Genomic DNA, 22,262 nt, shown 5'->3' with positions numbered 1-22,262 from the left:
TGTATGTAGTTTTTGAGCATCTGGGGGCTGGTTTAGCTACTGGGGCTGGTTTAGCTCGGTTGGCTGGACAGCTGGTTTGTGATGCAGAGTGGGGCCAACAGAGCGGGTTCAATTCCTGGCTGAGGTTATTCATGAAGGCCCTGCCTTCTCAACCTCGCCCCTTGCCTGAGGTGTGGTGAACCTCCGGTTAAATCACCAGCGGTCAGCTCTCCCCTTTGAGGGGGAGAGTAACCAATGGTCATCTGGGAATATGGTGACTTTACTTTAAATATGCACAACCAAGTTCTTAGATATCTGGTCTAGTTTGAGTAACTATCATAATTCGGAATCACTTATTGCAAAATATGACTGTTTCAGCACAAAATTGCTAATTTCTCAGGGCAGTACGCTAGCACAGTGGTTAACACAGTTGCTTCACAGCTCCAGGGTCCCAAGTTCGATTCCCGGCTTGGGTCACTGTGCGGCGTCTGCATGTTCTCCCCATGTGTGTGTCAGTTTCCTCCGGGTGCTCCGGTTTCCTCCCACACTCCAAAGATGGATTATATTATTATCATTGTTATCAATCGTAATTTTACAAGCTGAAAATATAAAATGCATTGCTGAAGCTTAGCTAAAAGCATCAAGGACTGAAAACTTGAATAATTATTGGCTTGTATTATCTAAGTGAGCAGGATGTATTTTTGTATCGCTTTCCTCAGTGTTTAAAAGGGTAAGACAGCATTTCATATTAATTATAAGGAATCCTAATGCTCACAGATAAATCCCTTTTGGAAAGTTGTATGGGCTATTCAATGTTTGGAGTAAAGTGTAAGTGCCAGGATGATTTTGTTGGTATAAAATTGTTGTTTTTCCATGCAGATTGGAATGTGATGAGGAATGTGCAACAGTGGAAAGAAACAGGTGGGTTATTTAACCGTGCAATGCTATGGATTCTGACATATTGAAATTAAATTTGTGCTCTGGCACTCCCATGAAATAAGTGCATGGTGTCTTTCATCTTAATATAAGGCTACCTAAGTGTGATTTAGTTTTCTAACTCGCACTTCGATAATGTAAGAAAAAAAACCATTGTTACAGTGATTGATTTGCTCAAACATTAGAGTAGCTTTAATATCCTTAACTAAAATACCGTGTGCAACCTTTGTTGCCAACCCTCAAATGTGATGCACATTCATTGGAGAAGGTGCTTAAAAGAACAAGAAGTGTATAGGGGATGAGCTCTGAGGAAGGATTTGAGGAATTCGCTGCCCCCTGGTGCAGTGGAATCGGATTCATTAAATGATTTCAAGGAGATAGATATATTTCTGATTTTAAAAGCGTGTTAAAGGGATATGAGGAACAGGTGGGGAGCTGGATTTGAGACCAGGAAGAGATCAACCATGATTAGATTGAATGGCAGAGCAGGCTCGAAGGGCTGAATTGCCTACTTCTGCTCCTAATTCCTATGTCCCTATGTATTAGGGAAGCTTAAGTTACAAAATCTAGCAAAAAGAAAGCCAAAAGAGAAAGAAGAATGGGAGTTTCATAAATGATTAACTTGCTTAACTAACATGAAGCCAAGGTAATCAACTCCTAGCTTTGTCAGTCCAGTGGGAGGAGAGGACAATAACCTTAGCGAAAAGTAAATTTAAACAATGTAAACTAAGGGCTCTTCAGGGGAGTGAATGCTTGAAAAGATCTCGGTGCAGTAGTTGAGTGAAAGATGTTGGAGGAGTTGAATTTGAATACCAGGCTGAATGAACATTGATATTCAAATGGTATTTCTTATGTTCTCAATCATATACTATATATTTTATCTGTATTCTTTCATCGTACCTATTTCCCTTTCCTTCCTTACTCAGTTCTGTATTTCAAAGTTGTGTTCCAAGTCTAATCATAATTTGGCATTAATTAGCACATAAATTCATCGGTTAATTCTTTTATCCGGTTTACTTCATTTGTGCAAATACATCATTCAATTTATGTGCTCTGTGGATGTGAAATTAGTTGAATAAATGGCCTCCCATGATCAAAAATACATTTTGCTTCATTAACAGAACACTGCCTTGTTTTTTTAATTTAATTTGTGGAGATTGCCCATAAAGCAAGGATGTCTGAGTTTATGGAGTAAAAGTAACAAATTATTTTCTATTATGCATATGTGCATTTCATTGCTGAGTAATGCTAACCTACAGTTTGCAAGCCAACAACAATAAAGTTTTAAAAGAATGTAGGAACGTTCCTTTGGGCTAATGCACAAATTGGACAGCAAATGCAGAGTTAAACGCAACAATGCAGAAATTGCTGTCCACAATGTGGTGTCCCTCTATAAGCTATGTGTAAGTGGTGTTCTTGCTCACTGGCTCCTCAGTCAAGTGTATTGGATGGTATGAAATTCCTGCACTGACATCATAAACAGGCTAAGCTCACCATGAAGCATAAGGGTTGGGTTTGTCAGTTCCAGTCTAAAACCATTTTAACGACGTCATAAGCGTTAATTGCTGTCAACTTCTCTTGCACTGATCAACTTTCACATGCATCTTTTCAGATTTTAATTATTGGAATTTGCTCTTGGTGATCATTTTTTTTTCTTTTTCTTTCAATCTTACCACAATTTCTAATAATTCTATTGTCACAAGTAGACTTACATTAACACTGCAATGAAGTTACTGTGAAAAGCCTCTAGTTGCCACATTCCGGCGCCTGTTCGGGTACGCGGAGGGAGAATTCAGAATTCTCAGCTGGTACGGGAATTGAACCCGCGCTGCTAGCCTTGTTCTGCATCACAAACCAGCTGTCTAGCCCACTGAGCTAAAACAGTTTATTTCCCTCTTCCAATTTCTGTATTTAAATATGACATTAAATTCATGATTCTGACTGAGTCTGTAATTCTTATTAATATTTCTTCAAACTCATTCATTAAAGAGAGAGAGGAAACTTGTCTTGTTCATATGGGTACCAGTTGCCCTGTAGAGGACACTCTGTCATTTGGATTTTTGGTTGCCAAAGACTTGCTGTGTAAAAGCCCCATACAAAATCTATGGGCTAATGCAAATCTAATGAATAGCTGGTGCCTTTAATTCACCGTTCACAGCAGAAACTGGCACATACTAGGTTCCATCAAATTGGTGACAATGGGTAAGAGCAAGTAATTTTGAAAGTCTTAAAAATCATATTTCTTGCTGTGCAGAAATGTGTTGCTTAACAGTGTGGATGAGCTATTTGATTGCAACAGGCGTCATACTTAAGCACAAACGTATCATCTTGTGAGGCACACACATTTCCATTTCCAATTGGATAAAAGTAAATTACCGCAGATGATGGAATCTGAAACCAAAAGGGGAAATGCTAGAAAATCTCAGCAGGTCTGGCAGCATCTGTAGGGAGAGAAAAGAGCTAACGTTTCGAGTCCAGGTGACCCTTTGTCAAAGCTTTGTCAAAGGGTCACCTGGACTTGAAATGTTAGCTCTTTTCTTTCCCTACAGATGCTGTCATCTGGACTCGAAACGGTAGCTCTTTTCTCACCCTACAGATGCTGCCAGACCTGCTGAGATTTTCCAGCATTTTCTCTTTTGGTTTCCATTTCCAACAGTGACCACTGGGTAGTGGTCAGGATTGGGTACTCTAGCTGACATTTTTTCCTTATCCCTTTGTTATGGGCCAGGGTTTCGAGAACTCCAAAGTATATCATGGAGATCACCTGACCCACGACTTTTACTAGATTGTGGTATGGGGAGCACATGGCCCATTCTACAGGTGTGGTGCAGCAGAAACCTAAAAGTATTTTTTAAAGCAAAACAATGTTTATTCTATGAACTCAGTTAACCTTTTTAAAACATACAGTGAACATCTCCGGAACCATCAATTCAAATACAACCCCCAAAGAATACAACACTCTAAGTAATCCTTAAACTTTCCGTTTAACATCCATAAGACAAAAAAAAAATTTTTTACAGAAGTACATCAGGTTTAAATTCTCTACTGAGAGCAGTTATCACTCTGAATTCACCAAATGATCTAGAGATAGTCTTTAGATGGCAGAGAGATCAAAATTAGACCTTTGGCTGGCTGCAACTCCAACACTAAAACAAAACTCAAAAACACAGACGCACCCAAGCTTTTCCTCAAAGCGAAACTAAAAAGCAGAGCCAGAGCTCAGCTGCACCTACGCTCTGACATCACTGCAGCCCCTTGATCAGACAAACATTTCTTAACGTGACATTCCCATGACACCTTGTCCAGGAATAATGAGGACAATTATAGGGACTGTCCTATTGTGCTGGCTGAGAACCAATTCAGCATAATCTGAGAATCAGTTCTCAATTACACCTTGAATAAACCCAGCTGAGTCATCAGACGAGTTGTAAAATGAGCTTTAAAAACATTTTTTCTGCCTTTGGCAAGATCTGTATTTGTGAATGTAATCCAATTACCACAGCTCCCCTGCTCCACCCTCACCCACCCAAACAAACTCCATGTCTTATTTGACCCCCAACTAAGCTTCCAACCCCAACTTTGCTGCTGGTGACCTAATCTGTAATACGACTCATCTGTTAGCTTTGTCCTTGCTGACCTATATCATGTGTTGCCATTAGCTCAATTGTAGCACTTCCATCTCAAGGTATAAATTCACCCAAAGTTACTGTCGTTGAAGTACCTTTGAAGGGAAGTTACTGGGTGATTTCCAGCAGCCACGGTAAACTCTCAAACAAGTAAATAAACGATTAGCTCATCCAATTTATTTGTTGGATAAAAGAGAAACGTCGCTCTGCACAACAGGAGATCCTCCTTCCTGGTTTCGAATAGTGCCGTGGAATCTTTCTGTCCATCTGGTAAACAGATGTGAGCCTTGGTTTAACGTATCATCCAAGAGTTGGCACCTTTAACAGTGTGGTCCTCCCTCAGTACAAAACTGAATGTCAACCTGGATTACGTGCTCAGGTTTTGAGTGGGGACGACAGCACGATGGTGCAGTGGTTAGCACTGGTGCCTCACACCGCCGAGGACCAGGGTTCAAGCCCGGGTTACTGTCCGTGTGGAGTTTGCACATTCTCTCCGTGTCTGCGTGGGTCTCAACCCCACAACCCAAAGATGTGCAGGGTAGGTGGATTGGGCATGCTAAAATTGCCCCTTAATAATAAAAAAAAAATTTTGAGTGGGGCTTGAACCCACAATCTTCAGGCAATAGTGCTGTCTTTGAGCCACAGCTGACATTGAAAAGTTAACTTGGCTGCTAGTGGAGAACGTTGTTGATTCATTGACCTCTGGTTTATAGGTGTAGCAATGCTGTGCCGCTCAGGTGTCTCTGGCATTAACCTGCTTGTCATGCGGAAGTCTTTAAATTCTTCCTTGCTGTTCCCAAGTATTTATTATGTTTTTATGCATATATTTTAACAGGCGAGTAGCAGATGCTTTAAATATTAACCCTGCCTCAGATCCATTTCACGTTCGCAGTTTAGGATCCAAATACAGCGATAGTCTGAAGGAAGATGCAAGGTAGGCAATGATTGATGATTGCAAGTACTGAAAATCAAATGCAGATACGTGACGACCAATTTTAATATTTATGGGTATTTTATGCTAGTACAATGATTCATTAAACTTGCCAAACCATGTTCATGGCCAAATGTAGAATTTTCACAGCTCCAAAAGATTGGCCAAATTTCTAGAGTAAACACTGATGATCAGTGAGAAGCTGAGCAAGTGACAATTCCTTCACCCATTTCTGGTTAATCTCAGCTGATAAATTCAGCATTTTCTGTGTTTTAGATTTCCAACTTTAGTGGTTGTGTAATTTTTTATTTTCTTTGGGGACTCTGACATTTGCCGTAGACAATACCAGTCAGTGCCAATTGTTCAAATATGATTTATACATAAGTGAACTTGTTCATGTCCTTGAGAGTTGTCAATTTAATGCCAGTCATCGACTTTCCCCTCAATACGACTTAGGTGTGCTCTTTGATCTTTAATTTTTGTTTTGTTTTGCAAAATAGAAGAATCTTGATAGTTGAGAACTTGAGTATTGCTGGAAAAAAAGAGACATGCTGTCAAAGCTTTTCACCTTGCATTCCCTAGGGCAGACTCAAGAATGTTAAATTTCAAAAGGAGAATAATTTATACTGCTTAAAAAAAGGCGTTGATTGACTCTGGTCGAGGCGCTGCAGCCATCTGGGATGGCCACTTATAACTAGGTAAAGAGAAACTCGAAAAGCAAGCAGGTAAAATGGACAAGCCAAGACTCAGGCAGGCTCAGAGCCTGAAATGCACATTTGCAAGCAAGAAGTCCAGACGGTATCGAAACTCCGTCCAATTAGCATTTTAATGGGGCCAATTAGCATTTGATGGCCCATCCTCACCAAAACAAAGAACTGGTAGTCGAGTGACCGGTACAGTCCCAGACATTTCGGCGCCACTCCCTGTTCAAGGGAAGCGTAAACAACAGGGTCACTGACCACTTGGGACACGCCCAGCCATCCAGATCCCCGCCCACTTATTGGTTAGGAATCGAACAGAGTGATCAGGGATTGCCCAATTAGTCGGGCCCAAACTGAAGGACCGCCCAAAAGAGCGCGAAAACCCCCAAGTATAAGAAGAAGAGTCCGCCACATGTTCGTCCTCTCTTGGACCTGGTACCCCGGTCACGGCCATCTCCAATTGCAGCAACATCAGAAGCAAGTCCAAGTTCAACGCTCGCTGCCAGACGGATGAGCCCAGCTGAGCAGCAGTTATTCCTTCGAACCCGACAATCCAGAATCGAACAGCGGCCACTGTTTCTTTGACCTAAGCCGGGTGCCCGAAGTTAAGTACAGGTTGTCTTAGTCGATAGGTGTAGTTAACTAGTAGTGTTTATGTTGCATGACTGTGTGTAAATAAAGTACCCTTGACCTTGAACTAACTAACTGGTGTTTGGCTTTTTGATCGATAGCCGGTTGAACCTTGTGGTGGTATCATTTGATACCTGGCGACTCTGAGCAATATAATATCGATAACATAGAAAGAAGGGCAAACTCACTGATTGCCATAATTGGAACAGAGCCACAGAAAGGACAGAGTAAAAGAAGAAAACGCAACAGTGCTCACAACCAGCCTGTGCTGTGCTTGCAAAACCTCAAACATAAAGTCTAACATTAGATGTGATTCTGCGTGGGCGGCACAGTGGTTAGCACTGCTGCCTCACAGCGCTGAGGACCCAGGTTTGATCCCGGCCCCAGGTCACTGTCCGTGTGGAGTTTGCACATTCTCCCCATGTCCACGTGGGTCTCATCCCCACAGCTCAAAAGATGTGCAGGTAGGTGAATTGGTCATGCTAAATTGCCCCTTAATTGGTAAAAAAAGAATTGGGTGCTCTAAAAAAAAATTTTTTTAATGTGATTCTGCAATTGGACAGCACTTGAACAGTCCCGAGTGTGCTATGAATTGCACTAACAACCACCATCAGTTGGGCCTGCAAGATGGCTCACTTATACTTACTGGAAACTGCACTTATTCATACAAGTCCCTGCATCCTTTTGTAGGCAAAAGGAACATGTCTAAGTGTTGTGGCTTTTGAATTAAAATAACGAAGGACAATAGTTGCCTGATGTATTCTCCATGGCAATGCCTCGACCAATCAGGACCGACTAGCCCACCAGTCCGCACCCCTTTTCTCATACTATACATATTTTTGCTCCCTTTGGAATGTGGCATTCTTGTGTCTGTCCTAATGTGTATAAAACAAAAAGCTTTGACAGCATGTCTTTTTTTCAGCAAATTAGAAAAACCTAAAGCTGCCAGCTTACCTTTGAATGGTTGAGTTGATGATTCTCTTTCTCTTCACTGAAAGATTTAAGAAAACTCCACATATTGTGAATAACTGGGTATGATGAAATTGTATGGTGTTCAAGGAGGAATGCACAACCTATGCATGTGCTGTCCACATGGTTATGGATGAATATGAAACTGAAAAGCTAGCTATAAAAATGAATCCATTTGGAATTGTCAAAAATTCAGAGTAGAAATATAGTTTATCTCATTAAATACTATTTAATTATATATAATGTTCATAACTACTAAATTCATCAGGGAATGGCATACCCTGGAAATTTGACTGAATTAAATCTAAACTTTATTATAACTGAATGTGTATTCGAACATTCTCAATTTTCTGATTTTATTGATGCATTGAGTGATGCGTCTGTTTTCCTTTATCCCTGACCAAAGGAAAGATCTGAAGTTTGTAACTGAAGTGGAAGATGAAATTAGAGCTCTTGTGGAAGCTGTTAATAAGGTTAGTGCTGCAGTTAATTATGTGCCTTAACCATCATTCTGACTGAAAATTCTGTATACAAAAGGTTAGCTGGAATATAATGATTGATCATTGTCTCCTTGAAGAAGGCCACACGCAAAAAATATTATTACTGGTGTTCAGTGTTGAGCCGCAATCCATTTTAGAAATGGTCACCCAGCAAGATGATGGATATGCTATCAAGTTCAGTAAACATATGCCCTTCCCTTGTATCTATTAGCAATCAAAATGACAGAAGGCATTTAATTGGAGAGAAAAAGTGAGGCAGGTTCATATGGGGTCGACATCTTCCACTGTGGATTTCTATCATAAATTAAGGTTAACGCACTTAAGATTTGTCTTCCAGACCATTCTGCATCACTAAAATTGAATGAAAATACAATCACATATTCAGAACAAGTTAATGTTCAGATAAAAGTTACAGATTGCGCTAGTCACCTTACAATTTCTTAAACTAAAGACCAGAACAAAACAGAAAATAAGACAGTTCTCGTCTTGTGGCTTTGTGTTTAACGCTTGGTGAAAGGTTGAAAGAGGCTCTAAATGGGGATGTGCTTTAACATGCAATCTTGGACCTAATTTGTGATTATCCTAATTTCAACTTGCTTGGAATTGCTAGAACAGACATACCACTAAATGTAGGCTTTAGCGCTGATCAGACATGACTTTCATGAGGCAATATACATGGGTTTCACTTAGCCACTTTCATAGAATTTACAGTGCAGAAGGAGGCCATTCGGCCCATCGAGTCTGCACCGGCTCTTGGAAAGAGCACCCTACCCAAGGTCAACACCTCCACCCTATCACCACAACCCAGTAACCCCACCCAACACTAAGGGCAATTTTGGACACTAAGGGTAAATTTATCATGGCCAATCCACCTCACCTGCACATCTTTGGACTGTGGGAGGAAACCGGAGCACCCGGAGGAAACCCACGCACACACAGGGAGGATGTGCAGACTCCGCACAGACAGTGACCCAAGCCGGAATCGAACCTGGGACCTTGGAGCTATGAAGCAATTGTGCTATCCACAAGGCTACCGTGCTGCCCACTAATTTTTTTTTTTTTTATCCCTTCCCACAGTCCCCACATTTCCACTGTTTCTTCATGTTGCTGATGTCCTTGTGGAACTCCAGGTTGCACAATCAATTGAGGCCTCGTCCACACACAGGACACGTGTGCCGTCTCTCCCCACTGTGATTAGGGTCAAGCTGTGTAACAGGTTAAAGTTCTTTCCACAGTCAGTGCTCTGGAACACTCTCACTCGGGTGGGTGTGTCTCGGTGCTTTTCCAGTCACACTGATGTTTAAAATCTCTTGAAGTCGACAGAACAGACAAACGTTTGTTCTTCTAGATTGAAAGACCAATGATATTCAGAACCCAATGAATTGAGTGACTCTGTCAGATGTTCACTTAGCCACCTTCATAGAATTTACAGTGCAGAAGGAGGCCATTCGGCCCATCGAGTCTGCACCGGCTCTTGGAAAGAGCACCCTACCCAAGGGCAACACCTCCACCCTATCACCACAACCCAGTACCTTCCCATGATGGTGTGAAATATGCTGGTTGTGACACAATGGCATGTTTCAAGATAGCTCAGGGACCCAGCAAGAGGGTTGTGATTCAGAGGAGCGGGTGATGTCCTGTCTTTGAGGGAGGGGAAAAGTCCACCCTCTTGCCTGTCTCTTCTGCAGCAGCAGTTTCTGCTCTGCTTAGCCTTGTGTCCTTCTAAAGCTGAAGGGGGAATCACTAGGGAGATGCTGATGACCTTCTGGTGAATTCAATACGGTGACTGTTAAGGTAGAGTAGCATGGCACACTTTTTAAGTGACGACCTTGGAGAATTTCAAGAACAAAAGTTGATAGAGTGTGGGTGAAATCTTCACAAAGGTGTCCCAGAAAGTCTGATGACAGAAGTCCGCATCAAACTTCCAGCAGGTATTAAACAGTAAAATATCATTTACTTGTGAGCAGCGCTCAATCCTTTGCAATAACTAGTTTACTCCCAATCTGATAGTTGTTGGACATGGTTATTGGGTCAGGTGCTAGCCAGAAAAATGTTACATAATTTCCTTCACATGTACTAGCAGGCAATCAGCCTCTTGCCAATCCCTCAGATAGCCATTCAACACCTTTACCAAGGTGTCACCTTGTGCTAAGCACTGGGTAAATTGCCATTTTAGCTTAGCCACCTTGTCCGTCCCGGAGACTCTTTAAGCACCTGAAGTATCTTGGGAAAATTGCCTCCCATGGAGTTTCTGTTCTTTCCTAGCTACCTGCAGGAAGTCTCAAAAAGAGATTGAATACTTTCTGGAGAGGGAGAAAATGAGGCCAGCTACTGTAATCTATTTCCAGTTCACCCTTGCAAAACTGCTTTGGCACAGACTTGAGAAAGTGTTGCTTTGCTGCTCCTTGGATGAGATAATGGTATATCTCATTTGGAGAAACTAATTTGCAGAATTCTTGCATTCTTAATTTATTGAAGATTACAGTAATATTTCTACCCTCTCCTGACCAATTGAAAATGGTTCCAAATTTAAATCCCAGCAGTGAAGCTAAATATAGGTCAGCATCAACTTTTATATCTTTGGAAAGATCGGGAGGATGGGGTGGGGGGGGGGACGGGGGGGGGGGGGGGACAAATGTTTCACCCTTTGAAATGTTTCACCAAGCTCCACCTCCTCCTCTTCATAGTCCTTTGCTTCACTTCACATGTATGTAATCCAGTCAAGGTTTTGTTCAGCTCTTGACTGACTCCATGCATTGGCAGTTATGATTGGCTACTTTGGAGATCGCCAAAACAGTTATTGGCTGAGTATTACGTGCCAAATTTCCCCGTCCCTCCTTCCTTTCATGCCTCACGAGGAAAGGTCTGTTTGTTGGATGATAGTGGTATTTTGTTGTTGTACAGGCAGAGAATGCAGTAGGCATTTTCTTTAGACCTGGATGGAAGTGAGTGGAGTTAAATAAATGGTTTCAGCCTATCCTGGATACAAATTGCTGAACTAGAAAAGAACCCCAGCAATGGTGGTCTTCCATGGCCCTAAGCCACATGCTGACCCAACATGAGCATCTGTTCTTGTTGGTTGTCAAGCGGAGGGGGCACAGCCCACTCTCATCACTATGGTATCGCTGAAACGTCGGTAGGTTTCGCATGATGTTTTTTGTACAATGAGGTCAGCATCCCAGCCATATTAGGTGGCTGTTAAATTGGGACTCCAAATGTGAGTCAAACTGCATTAATCGCATTGTATTTTTACAATTCCTTGTGCATTCAAATTGCTGATCCAAAGATACCAGTTTGCAGCTGTTAATAGGTGAACAAAACTAGTAATTAAACCACCAGCAACTGCAGTAGTCATTAAGTGGTTGGTATGCTTACCCAGAACTTGGTCAGGTATAAAAATTTCCCATGACTATGCTGATTTCTCTTTTGTCCTGAAGTTCATAAAATATCCTCTTGAGAAAACATTTTTGAGCAATATGACTAGATACTATCTTGTAAATTTACAGATGAAAATGCACTCTTACAATAAAATAAGGCTTTATCACAATGCAGGCATGATGTTTCAGATGATTTTATCAGGACTGTGATTTTCCCTTTTGTTTCAATGATTCGTGTAAGGGCTGAGTCTCCCTCAATCTCAACAGTGTCTCTATGTCTCTCTTTCTTTATTACCCTCCTTAAAGCCTACCCCTGACCAAGCATTTAATCACCTGCCCTAATATTTCTTGTTTTGTATTGGTGTCAATTTTTCTCACACTTTTGTGAAGTTCTTTTTTCTTACATTAAAGGCTTAGATTTAAGTTATTCCTGAGTGGCATGATATATTTGAATCACTCTGTTAATACCTCAGATTGACTAAAAGGCAAAACAAAACCTGTCAGTTAAAGCAATGTTTGTAAAATTTTGACATTGAAAGATTTATGAATAAGTTGTCAAGCCCATGTTTCATTGTTAGTATGGACTTCACCCTATATCCACATGCATTAACTGTAGTGAATGCTAAACTTCTGAGGTTACTTTGTTGATTTTATACAAATGTATTGGTCCAGTCTTGATGGTAATACATGGTAAATAAAGGGAAAACTAATGCTTCTACCCACTTGAAATCTATTAATTTCGTCCATTTGAAATAGCCTAAAAGCATTTGCATTTCATAAAGAACATTAAAAAGGCTATAATTTTCCAGCTCCTCATGCTGCAGTGACTTTGCTGCATTGCATTATAATGTGTACATGGTCGTTTTAAGACTATATTGTCCTCGAGCACACTCATCCCTGAAACGGTTTCTTCTTTCTTATTCAGGGAAAACAGCAGAAGAAAAGCCGTTGCTATCCCCCAATGAACCGGGAACATCGCAGGATCATTCATGAGCTGGCTGAAGTCTATGGTGTTGAAAGTGTCAGTTATGATAGTGAGCCCAAGCGTAATGTTGTTATAACTGCTGTGAAGTGAGTGTTGATGATACTAAAATTCTCTTTGAAATTATATATTTTTTCTCTTTTCCACCCTCCTGTCTCAAAAACAGTGAAAATTTATTTTTCTATTTCCTTGATGCATGGGAACCTGTGTACTCAGAGTGGAAAATATATTTACCTTTCCTTTCGAGGGGAAATGGATTCTAGATGAAATTAGTTTTGACAATTTAGTCTTTACTGGGCACAGGCCCACAGCACTAAACCATCCCGATTCAGCAATGCCTGGCAATCTCAAAGGCCACAGGGAGTTTTCAGGTGGAAATGGAGAAATGTCACATGAATATGCAAGGTACTTTTCTAAAGTTAATACAGAGGCAGATTTTTGACTATTAAGTACAGCTTGATTGGCCATTTATTTCATTGCTGTCTGACAGACCTTACCGTACCTCCTGTTGTCTACTAATCTCTTGAAAGCGGTGATAAAGTAGCTGACTGAATAAATAGGGGAGATCAGAGAGGTTTGTTGAAACAGCAGGCTGGTTATGGCAGATTTTATTTTTCACTGATTGGGAGAAACAGTCCCAAAGATGGCAAATTTCTGTGTATATTTGAGACACAGGCAGTAAATTTTATTTTTTTAAAACACAAGAAAGCAAAGAAGTAATTGTGGATATGCTGATAGCTTTAAGATTATTGCTAATGTTTTATCCTCTCTATGTGCCGGACCTTCCACATAATGGGTGGAATTGTTGACGTAGACATTTGAATTAATTTTATTCAGTTATTCCCAGGTTGCTTCTTTCAGTCTGATTAACAATAAGAAAGGGACTGCTATTTTTTACCTGGTTATATGCTAAAAAAGCAATGTTTGATCATGACTTGTGTTATAACTTTATCTCATTATTTTAACAAATCACATTTCTTCCCAGAGGAAAATCTGTGTATCCTAACGTTTCCCTGACTTCATTGATTGAAAGAGAGTTGGCAGCAAGACCACCACCACCAATCGCACATTACAGGCAACAGGCACTTAAGTAAGTACTGTGAGGAGAACCAGCTTCTGTCTGGCAATTCACAGGAAAGAGCTCTTGTGTGCAAAACTAAGCTGAATCGAAAACTCTTTACTGTAATTTTTGTGGCATCCTGTACCGTGACTGGAGCCAGAGAAAGGTGAACCTGATTCAGATTAACTGAATCACAGAAAGTTGATTTCACATTAAGGTATTTCGATCATCTGCTTCATATGCAGATGGCACTGATGCTAAAAAGAAAAAAATATGTTGGTGATAATAGGCCAGGCATACATCCCTGCTGCATCAGTGGAAGAGATAGACAAGAGCCAGCTCGAGGCTGAGCAACACCCAAACCGTATGGATTGCAACAATCTAGTTGGAGACCTCTCAAGCTATCTCCAAACCGTAGCACAAAACCAATCTCGTGAAACACCTTCACGCATGCATTCATGACTAAAGGTTCCCTTTACTGTTGAAAGAGAAGCCTTCTAAATGTAGCAATGCAACATCTGACAAGATTGCTGAGACTGATGCCTTGCACGATTTGTTTCTGACCAGCTCACCTAAAACATTACATAGTATTAGGTTGTCTTTTGCACGCTTCTCACAGGGCTCAGACCTCGACTGCAGATGATTATGGGGTGACGGGGATCGCGATGTAGCAAAGGACTGTTGAGTTCCTCAAAGTCTTTGGCCTGAGTCCTTAACCTCTTCTATGTTTAAGAATTTGTCCAGTGGTACTTGACCAAACAAATCTTAATTCTTGCTGCATTCCATTGTAGAATTGCAACAATCAACCCATGCATTTGTGTTCATTTCTTGGAAATGCTGTTTATGATTTGTAAGAAACCCAATTTAAGAGCCTTCACTCAGACATACATTTTGATGGCCCATTGAATTTGATGTATGCTTGAGCATTGTGCAGAATGTAGTTGACCTCCAATAGTTCAGTATGTGACATTAACCAACAAACGTCAACAAGGTCTTCAGCTTCGGGGATTTCATGATTGAGCCTAACCTGTCTACACATTGGATTCCATGCCTGTCATTTGCTTTGCAGATGAAATTCTGAAGTCACAGGGTCAGAAATGAGTGATAGCTTTCCTGGCATTATCCAACTTTGGAATGATAAGATCAAATGGAACCTGCATTGGCTGTGCATAGATAATCTAGCAAAGTCTGGGGATCATTGAAACTTGCCTCCATTCATGTTTATCAATTTACCTTTAATGACTTACCTGACTAATTGGGATCTTAATCTGGTCCTGTGTTCATTAATGTGCTCTCTTATAAACATCTCAGTACTGAGCAGCTTAATTTTCTGATTTGGAAAAACTGCACTTTAAATTACTCTGGTTTTAGCTCATTGGTTTAGTAAGATACAGTTACTAGTCATTTACTTGACATTCTGGCAAACTGGTCTTCTGCCAAGATAAATTCCCATTTTTCTCCTGCACTAGAATCTGAATTGAATGATCCTTCAATTGTGAGACATAGACCCTAGGCCCTTCAAACTGATTTACCAAATACTATAACTGTTATCATCCCAAGGCTCCAAGACCATTTTCCAAACAAAGACTTGAAAATGGGTAAGAGAATAGGTTTTTGAATTCCATCTTTGAAATCTCAATGACTTCATAAACAGTTCTACCAATGTGAAAACAATCTCTGACATATCCTTAAAACAAGTGTCCAGTAACAAAATTGGTAAAGCTGCTTTATATAGTAACTTGCATAGTTATTAAATATTATTACTTCGGCCTAACAGCCAGGATGATAATATTTTGATAGCCTACCTAATGATTAATTTCCACAACTTGGGAGTAGCCATTTTCTTTGACTCGATTGCTGCTGTATTGATCCCTTTAAATGATATGGAGGAAGTTGAATGGCGGGGATCATAATTTTGCACAATTCTACCTTAATTTTATAAAGGCGCCTGCAAAATATCGAATTTTCACCTGGCCACTCTACCTTGTAGAGAATTCACAAAATTATTGCCGAAGGGCCTTTTTCTGTGCTGTACTTTTCTTTGTTCTTTGTTCTATACTTAAAACATAGAACAAATTAAATTTCAACTTGTGGATTGAGCTGTCTTTTGTGCAAGAACCATCTTAAATCAGTGCTATTTGACTTCACCATATGCCACAATCAGGGTTGTCATTTCCTCCTATGGTTTCCCTAGTATTTGATCTAAGTCATAAAGTGCAACTCAGCAAAGGTTGCCTGTGGCCTTTGAGAAATCTGTGAGAAGTGGAACCAAATTCAATCTACCAAGTGCTAAGTTAAATGTTCCGAAATCTGAGATGTGTGTGCAGTGCTTGCAAATACATCTCAATCTTAACTTTCATTCATATCCTAAGACTTTGATAGGGCATGGGGGTGGCAGTTCTGATGAACAAAAGAATCCGGTTCTAGATGAAGACAGTGGTGAAAGATCAATGGGGGGGCAGGGAGGAATGTGATGGTGATCGGAGTGTGGAGGGTAATTCGGTGGCTTTGGTGATAGCTTACTCATCGAATTGGGCGATGTAGGCTTTATGAAGAGGATGGTGGCACCGAATTTGTTGGGGGGGGGGGGGGGGGGGGATTTGAACCTGAATAAGGTCTTGAACCCAAAAGAGGACTGCTCCTTGCCAAAGTCACTTATCCATTTGGGGGGGGTGGGGGTGCGAAGGTAATCACAGCATTTATGACCAAAATGGGGGTGGTGGGTTCGGACCCATGGCGATCATTACATCGGGGCGGGGGGAATTTTCTTCCTCCTCACCGGTGCATGAGGTCTAACTCTCGGATTGACTTTTTTATAATGGAGAGGGCTTTGCTGCCGGGGTTAAGGAAAGTGGAGTACTCCAATTTCTGACCATGCTCCGCACCTGGTGGATGTGGTTTTGGAGAGCGGGTCAGCTCAGTGGCCAGCATGGAGTTTGGATGTGGGATTGCTAGTGGACCTTGGGTTTTGTGTAAAGATGGCCATGGTGTTGGATGGTTATGTAGAGTTCAGCAGGAATGGGAGGTTTCACCTCGGTGTTGTGGGAAGCCCTGAAGGCGGTGGTGAGGTGATTGCATATATGGTGCAGCTGGATAGGGAAGTGAGGAAGGAACATCAGCGGTTGGTGGATGGGAAGTATTTGGATGACTCTACTCCAGAGCTTTTGGTGATCAAGAAGTTGTTGCAGGCACAGTTTGACCTGGTGTCCATGGATAAGGTGGGACGGCAGTTGAGATGGGCGAGAGGGGCAGTCTATGAATATGGGCTGCTGGTGTGCGAGTTGAGGTGGCAGGCAATGTCCTGGGAAATCATTCGGATACGGGGGGGGGGGGGTTGTGAGTTGGTTTCAGTGCTCGGAGAAGGTTAGAGTGTTTTACAAAAAGTTGTACAGCTCGAAACCTCCAGAGTATAATTTGGACCTAGTTGATTCTTTTAGAGGGATTGGAGTGTCCAGGGGTGGAGGAGGAGGACCAGGAGGAATTGGAGGAGCCACAGGGGGCAGAGCAAGTCTGGGAGGCAATTAAGTCAGGAAGGCAATTGGGGATGTACAGATTGGGAAGGCACCGGGGCCGGATGGGTTACCAGTAGAGTTTTATAAAAGGTTTGCGGACAGGTTGATCCCGCTGCTGGTGGAGGCGTTTGAGGATGTGGTGGCTCGGAGATTGCACCCATGAACAATGGAATAAGTTGAGCCTCCATTTCACTCCTTTTGAAGAAGGATAGGGACTCAGTGGACTATGGGTCATACCGACCAATTTTGTATTTGAACATGGACGCAAAGATTTTAGCGAAGGTTTTGGCGCTCAGATTGGAGGCATGTCTCGCGCAGATCATTGGGGAAGATTAGACCGGATTTGTGAAGGTAGGCAATTATCTTCCAATGTGCGGCGCCAGTTGAACGTGATGTTGTCTCAGGCAGAGAGGGATGAACAGGAAATGATTGTGGCGCTGGATGCAGAGAAGGCCTTTGGAGTGGAGTGGAGGCATCTGTTTGCGGTGCTGGAGTGATTCAGGATGGGGCTGAAGTTTGTGCCTTGGGTTAAGTTGTTGTACCAGGAGCCAAAGGCTAGTGTACGGACAAATAGCCTAAGCTCGGGCTACTTCCGACTGCTTAGGGGAACGAGACAGGGATGCCCTATGTCCCCTCTCCCATTTGCGTGGGCGCTTGAGCATTGGGCAATCACCATGAGGAGCTCAGATAACTGGAGGAGGATAATATGGGGAAGGGAGGAGGAGCATAGTGTCTCTATATGCCGACGACCTACATATTACATATGTGGCTGTACGCCACGACGATGGGGTATATAATGGGGATGTTAAAGCGGTTCAGAGCTTTTTCTGCGTATAATGTAAATTGGGACAAAGGTGAATGGTTTTCAGTCCCCTCGCCCGGGAGAGGGACTAATTTGGTGATGTTACTTTTCAGGCTGGCAAACTCTCATTTCAGCAACTTAGATGTACAATTGGCAAGGGATTGGGCGCAGCTTCAGACTAAATTTTATATAAACTTGGTGAGCAGTGTGAAGGCAGACCTACAGAGATGGGATAGTCTCCCACTGTCGTTAACTGGGCGAGTGCAATGGTTCAAGATGAATATCTAGCCACAATTCTTCTTCCTGTTTCAATGCCTGCTGGTGTTTCTACCAAAGGCATTCTTTGTTGGGGTGGAAAGCATGATTTTGCCGTTTATATGGGATGGGAAGGTGGCGAGAATCCGAAGAGTGATCCTGCAGAGGGACCAGCAGTCAGGGGGGTTGGGGCTGCCGAACCTGCTTTACTACTATGGGCGGCAATTGCAAAGAAGGTGTTGGGTTGCTGTGGGATCAGGAATCAGTTTGGGTAAAGGTAGAGGCCAGGTCATTTGAGGGGACAGAGTTGTGGGCGCTAATGATGGTCCCGCTTTCGCTCTCCCCAAGGAGGTTTTTGGGTAACCTGGTGGTGGTGGCTACGCTAAAAATATGGAAGCAATTACGGCAGCATTTTAAGCGGGGAGAGGATCGAGGATGATACTGATCAGGGACAACAAAATTTTAGAGCCGGCTAGGGTGGACACCAGATTTAGGGGATGAGAGGATAAGGGGATGGCAGTATGGGGGATTTGCTCCTGGAGGGGCGATTTGCGTGTTTGGGGGAGTTGGCGGAAAAGCCTGGGCTCGCACAGTTGGTGGTGTTCAGGTACTTGCATGTACGGAAATTTGCAAGGAAGGTTTATGAGTTTTCCAGTTGCACTGCCCACGTCGTTGGTGAAGAGGATACTGTTGCTGTCCGGGTTGGAGGAGGGTAAAATTTCAGGTATCTGTCGGAGGCAGTTGGCGGAGGATGGAGCCTCACTGGAGCGTATTACGGTGAAATGGGAGCAGGAGCTTAGCATGTGAAGTCGAGGAGGTGTGATGTGAGGCCTTCCAAAAAGTGAATGCCACGTCGTCATGTGCGAGGCTCGGGCTCATACAGCTGAAGGTGGTGCCTCGGGCACATTTAACGAGGGCAAGGATGAGTCGGATGTTTGAGAGGGTAGAAGATAAGTGCTAGTGGTGTGGTAGGAGCCCAGCAAATCACATACATATGTTCTGGGCATGTCCTAAGCTAGCAAACGTTTGGGGCTCGCTCACTATGGTGGCGATCTTAGGCAGGGAGCTGGAGCCGGGTCCCCTACAGCGGGGGTAGATACCGCAGTTGCCGGCAGGAGTGAAGGCAGATGATTTGGTTGTCACCTCGCTGATTGTTCTTGGGCGGATTCTGCTGGAGTGGAGGTCAGCTTCTCCATCCAGTGCCTCGGTATGGCTGGAGGACCTCCTGTAATTTTTGTATTTGGAGAAAGTTAAATACATGCTGAGGAGGTCAATTGGGAGGTTCTATATAAGATGGCAATCGTTTGTTATGTATTTTAGACAGCTGGTCACTGTCAGCTGTTGGGGGGTGGTGGTGTAGGGGCTTAGGTGGCTGTTTTTGTATTTGTATATGAATTTTAAAATGTTCAATAAAACTATTTACAATAAAAACCTTTCGTGTGGCACCATATCAAATGTGTTTTGGAAATCTGAGTAGCCTACATCTACTGGTTCCCTTTTATCTACCCTACTGGTTGCATCCTCAAAAATCACAATAGTTTTGTCAAGTCCACTTGCCTTTTGTAAAGCCGGTGTTGAATTTGACTGATCGTACTAAGTGCATTGTTATGACTTCCATAATAATTGATTCAAGCACTTTCCCAACAATAGATGTCAGGCTAACTGGCCTATATTCCTGTTTTCTATCTCTCATTTCTTGAATTAGGGGTGTTAAATTTGATACTTCCAATCCACTCGGACTAATGCAGAATCTAAGGAATTTTGGAAAATCATAGAGCATCAATTATCTCTGCAACTATCTTTTTTGGAACCCATCAGATCTGGGGCATTTCTTGGATTTTAGTCCCTGAGGTTTGGCCAGTAGTTTTTCTCAAAAGTAAAATATTGCGGTTGCTGGAATTTGAAATAAAAAATGAAAATTCTAAATAAGCTCAGCAGGTCTGGCAGCATCTATGTAGAGAGAAACAGAGTTAATGTTTTGTAGCACAGTGGTTAGCACCCTTGCTTCACAGCACCAGAGACCCAGGTTAAATTCCCGGCTTGGGTCACTGTCTGTGCCGAGTCCACACGTTCTCTCCGTGTCTGCGTGGGTTTCTTCCAGGTGCTCCGGTTTCCTCCTCCAAGTCCCGAAAGACGTGCTGTTAGGTCAATGGGACACTCTGAATTCTCCCTCAGTATACCTGAACAGGTGCCAGAGTGTGGCGACTAGGGGCTTTTCACAGTAACTTCAGTACAGCGTTAATGTAAGCCTACTTCTGACACTAATCATATGGACTCAATTCGTCTCTGATTTGAAGGGATCACTCATTACTTTAGATACTGTCTTCCTTTTATTTGTAAAAACTCATGGCTAATTTGCTCTTTTCCCTTCTTAATCAGCTTTTTGAGGGCACTTCACTGGTTTCTATATTGCTATTCTTTGCAGTGTTCTAAACCTCTTCTTTTAACCTAATACAGTTCTTAAATTCCTGAGTAAGCCGTGGGTGAATGTTCATTGCTGAGATTTTGTTTTTCAACAGAACGTAGCTTTATTGAAGATTTGAAGAAGTAATTCACACTGACCACACATTTTTAATTTATTCATCCATTCAATCTTAGCCAGTTCTCCCCTCATACCCATGTTACCGGTGTTGATTGATTAAGTTTAAGATTCTTATTTGTAATTGGAGCAAGCCACTTTCAAATTTAACATGGAATTCGGTTGTATAATGACCACTAGTTCATAGCAGACCTTTTACTGTGAGATTGCTAATTAATTTTGCCTCATTACACAATAGTAGATCTAAAATAGTTTTATCCCTATTTGGTATCACAATGCGTTGCCTTGGAAAACTCAATAACATACTACAAATTCATCTTCTAGATCACCCTTACCTGTTTGATTGGTCCAGTCTATATGAAGATTGAAGTCCCCACAATTATTACATTGTCATTGTTACACATTCCAATAATGAGTATTGAAAATATTGTTTAAGCTCACGACATGGATTACATAATGGAATGGAGTGACATGCATACAGAGGTCAAGCTTACATGTTTGTGATGTGTTCATTTTTAACTGGAAATGCACACATTTAATTATTTTCTGTAATCTTACAGGATTGACAATGGAACAGTTGCCCTGCAAAAGTCATTCAAAGAAGAACCAATCATTGATTACTTTGATGTACAGGACTAGAAGATCACTTATTTTCAAATACATTTGAAATGTTGGATCACATCCTCTGGAAATTGAGAGGCTGGGAAGTAACCTGATCACTAGTGAACAAAAAGGAATCAATGAAGATTTGTAGGGAGATACAATTGTGTCAATCTATTAAACTTCAATCTGCATAACAAAGTAAGATGCTAGTCTCTGCTGTTAGGATATTACTGTTGCATGAGATAAACACACAATAAATGAAATCAGAATCTGTGGAATGAATTATGTATGCATTTCTAGCAGATGTTGAGTTGCTGCTGTAGACAGTGCTGAACGAAGGGTTAATATTGTTTTCCCCTTGGTTTATGTTTTTGAAAGAAATCAACTTCGGCGTGATAATGTTAAAGGTGACGTGTAATAATTGCACTCAAAGATGAAATAAATTTCAACAGAGAAAATTTATGTTGTCTTTCAATGAGCTGTATGTGAATAAACCTTCAGAAGCAAGGCCATGGCTGTGAGATTAGTTACAAACAGCTGGAATACAAAATTGATTCTTTTCTCTCCCAACTTGTTTTTAACTGTCACCTTGGTGAATGATTCAGGAAGCCCAGCGTGTGAGTCTTCACTGAGATGATAGATAATATAATCATCCTTTTTGGATTTGATTGATTTTTTTGCTGACCTCAACCCCTCATCCTGACACTTTTGAGACATAATTGAGCATTGTCTTACAGAATTTGGCAGATCCCTGATATCTCAATGCATGGTCATATTGAATATCAGCAAGCTCTTTAGCTATGCAAATGCATTTTGAAGTTAACCTTGTCTATATTTTCAGGATGGTATCTGGTGACTAG

General features: G+C 41.8%; 1 protein-coding gene across 1 annotated transcript in view; it reads left to right on the top strand.

Moving 5' to 3' along the window:
• The window catches only part of nfx1 (nuclear transcription factor, X-box binding 1), a 119,874-nt gene extending 98,014 nt beyond the window's left edge, over positions 1–21,860 (top strand). The window contains exons 19-24 of the mRNA XM_072509000.1: positions 859–900; positions 5,377–5,475; positions 8,179–8,245; positions 12,575–12,720; positions 13,617–13,721; positions 21,360–21,860. Coding sequence (XP_072365101.1) covers positions 859–900; positions 5,377–5,475; positions 8,179–8,245; positions 12,575–12,720; positions 13,617–13,721; positions 21,360–21,438 — 538 coding nt within the window. The 3' untranslated portion in view covers positions 21,439–21,860. The remainder of the gene's footprint in view (positions 1–858; positions 901–5,376; positions 5,476–8,178; positions 8,246–12,574; positions 12,721–13,616; positions 13,722–21,359) is intronic.
• The last annotated feature ends 402 nt before the right edge of the window (positions 21,861–22,262 follow it).

This window comes from Scyliorhinus torazame, chromosome 6 (genome assembly GCF_047496885.1).
Source record: "Scyliorhinus torazame isolate Kashiwa2021f chromosome 6, sScyTor2.1, whole genome shotgun sequence".
Lineage (NCBI taxonomy): Eukaryota > Metazoa > Chordata > Chondrichthyes > Carcharhiniformes > Scyliorhinidae > Scyliorhinus > Scyliorhinus torazame.
The sequence above is the reverse complement of the archived record's forward strand: the minus strand, read 5'-3'. Positions and strand labels throughout refer to the sequence as shown.